The sequence below is a fragment of the Chlorella variabilis genome (genome assembly GCF_000147415.1).
Source record: "Chlorella variabilis unplaced genomic scaffold CHLNCscaffold_6, whole genome shotgun sequence".
Classification (NCBI taxonomy): domain Eukaryota; kingdom Viridiplantae; phylum Chlorophyta; class Trebouxiophyceae; order Chlorellales; family Chlorellaceae; genus Chlorella; species Chlorella variabilis.
In genome coordinates, this window is record NW_005435082.1 from 1458923 (window position 1) to 1460697 (window position 1775).

General features: G+C 74.1%; 1 protein-coding gene across 1 annotated transcript in view; it reads right to left on the reverse strand.

The window, feature by feature from the left end:
• Positions 1-1775, reverse strand: part of CHLNCDRAFT_143845 (expressed protein) — a gene marked incomplete at both ends in the record, with an annotated part of 5128 nt that overhangs the window by 1006 nt on the left and 2347 nt on the right. Inside the window, 5 exons of the mRNA XM_005849313.1 lie at positions 6-77; positions 362-432; positions 736-908; positions 1178-1241; positions 1512-1639. Of these exons, the coding sequence (XP_005849375.1) occupies positions 6-77; positions 362-432; positions 736-908; positions 1178-1241; positions 1512-1639 (508 nt within the window). The remainder of the gene's footprint in view (positions 1-5; positions 78-361; positions 433-735; positions 909-1177; positions 1242-1511; positions 1640-1775) is intronic.

A 1775-nucleotide genomic window follows, 5' to 3' on the forward strand; every position in this document is an offset into this window, starting at 1 on the left:
CTCACCTCCACAAACTCGCGGCTGACCATCCCATCCCCCACCTTGCGCCCCAGCCTGGCCAGCGCCCACAGGATGACCTGCGCGGCGCCAGGGGCGGCAGCGGCAGCAGGTGACCGACACGGGCGCTGGCAGCCTTTGTTCTTAGAGGTACTCTTAGAGGTACAAGGCACCCCTACGGCACCCCTAAGGCACCCCTACGGAAGCCGGGGGCTGCCCGCCTCCCCGCCCCGCGCTGGCTGGGTGCCGCACCGGGCGGCGCCAGCAGCCCCGCGCGGCCCCGCCCGGCCAGGCACCCAGGCCTGGGCCGCCCTGCGCCGCGCTCGCCCCGCCCCTGGCGCCACCAGCAGCCGCCGCCGCTCACCGACACGTCCCCTGTGCGCAGCTCATCCGAGAACTGCCGCGCTTTCCTCAGCAGCGCATGCATCAGCTCGTCTGCGGGCAGGCAGGCGGGCAGGCAGGCAGGCAGGCAGGTAGGTAGGTAGGCAGGCAGGCGGGCAGGCAGGCAGGCAGGCAGGTAGGTAGGTAGGCAGGCAGGCAGGCAGGCAGGCAGGCAGGCAGGCAGGCAGGCAGGCAGGCAGGCAGGCCGAGAGGCAGGCCGAGAGGCAGGCAGGGAGGCAGGCACGCGGCGGCAGCGGCAGCAGCAGAGCGACACGAGCGCCGCACGCCGGGGCAGCCAACAGCAACACGTGCACGGGCAAGCGCCGTGCCGCGCGCGGCGGCTGCGCGGGCGCGCACCGGTGGGCGGCAGCTGCAGGCGCGCGGCTCCAAACAGGAAGAAGGGAGCGGAGGAGAAGTTGAAATCCTCCTCCTGCGCCAGCACCGCCGCCCCCAGCCGCTCCCACAGCCGCTCGGTGACCAGGCTTCCCAGCGACAGCGCGCCTATCGCCCACACCACCGTCACCAGCTGCCTGCGGGGTGGGGGGAAGGGGCCAAGGGGGGGCAGGCGTGGGATGGCAGGCAGCGGCGGCGGGCGTGGGCTTGCGGAGCAGCGGCGGGCGTGGGCCGGCGGGGAGTGGGGCACGGGCCAAGCACGCCGGGGGGGCGACGGCGGCACCGGGGCTGCCACCGAGCGAGCATGCATCGCGTGGCAACAGCTCATGGGCCAGCCTGCGGGCAGCCAGCCGCCGCAGCCTTTGCATGGGTGGGCCGGCGGTCCCCCCGCCGGCCAAGCCCGCACCTGTTGTTGGAGCTGGGGATCTGCCACTCAAAGGCGTCCAGCAGGGCGGTGAGGGCGGCGTCGTCTGCACAGCACGGCACGGGGCAGCGCAGCGCGTCACAGCACGCCCCAGCGCAGCGCAGCGTGGCACAGCGCGGCATAGCACAGCGCGCAGCAGCGCAAGCACAGCACGCGCCACGGCGCCGGCGGGCGCGCCCCACGCGCCCACTCGTCAACCCTTCCGCCCCGCCCCTGCCGCCCGTAGCCTGCTGCTGAGCAAGGCTCCCAGAGGAGGCCCCCCCACCCTGTGCCCCTCGCCCCGCCCCCGCCCACCGCCCGCCGCCCCGCCGCTCACCTGGGCGCACGCGCAGGCAGGCGAGGGAGAAGATGACTGCGCAGAAGGACTCGGGTGAGAAGGCGGAGAGCTGGGGCAGCAGCACCTCCACCATCGTCACCAGGCGCTGAGGCCCCGGATGGAACTCCCTGCGGAGGTGGGAGGGCGGCGACAGGAGGAGGAGGTCAAAACGGGGAGGCAGGATAACAGGCAGGGGGACCTGGCAGGGGGCAGGGGGTCAGCCAGCAGGCCGCCCACAACGTTGCCCTCCACACACATGCGCGT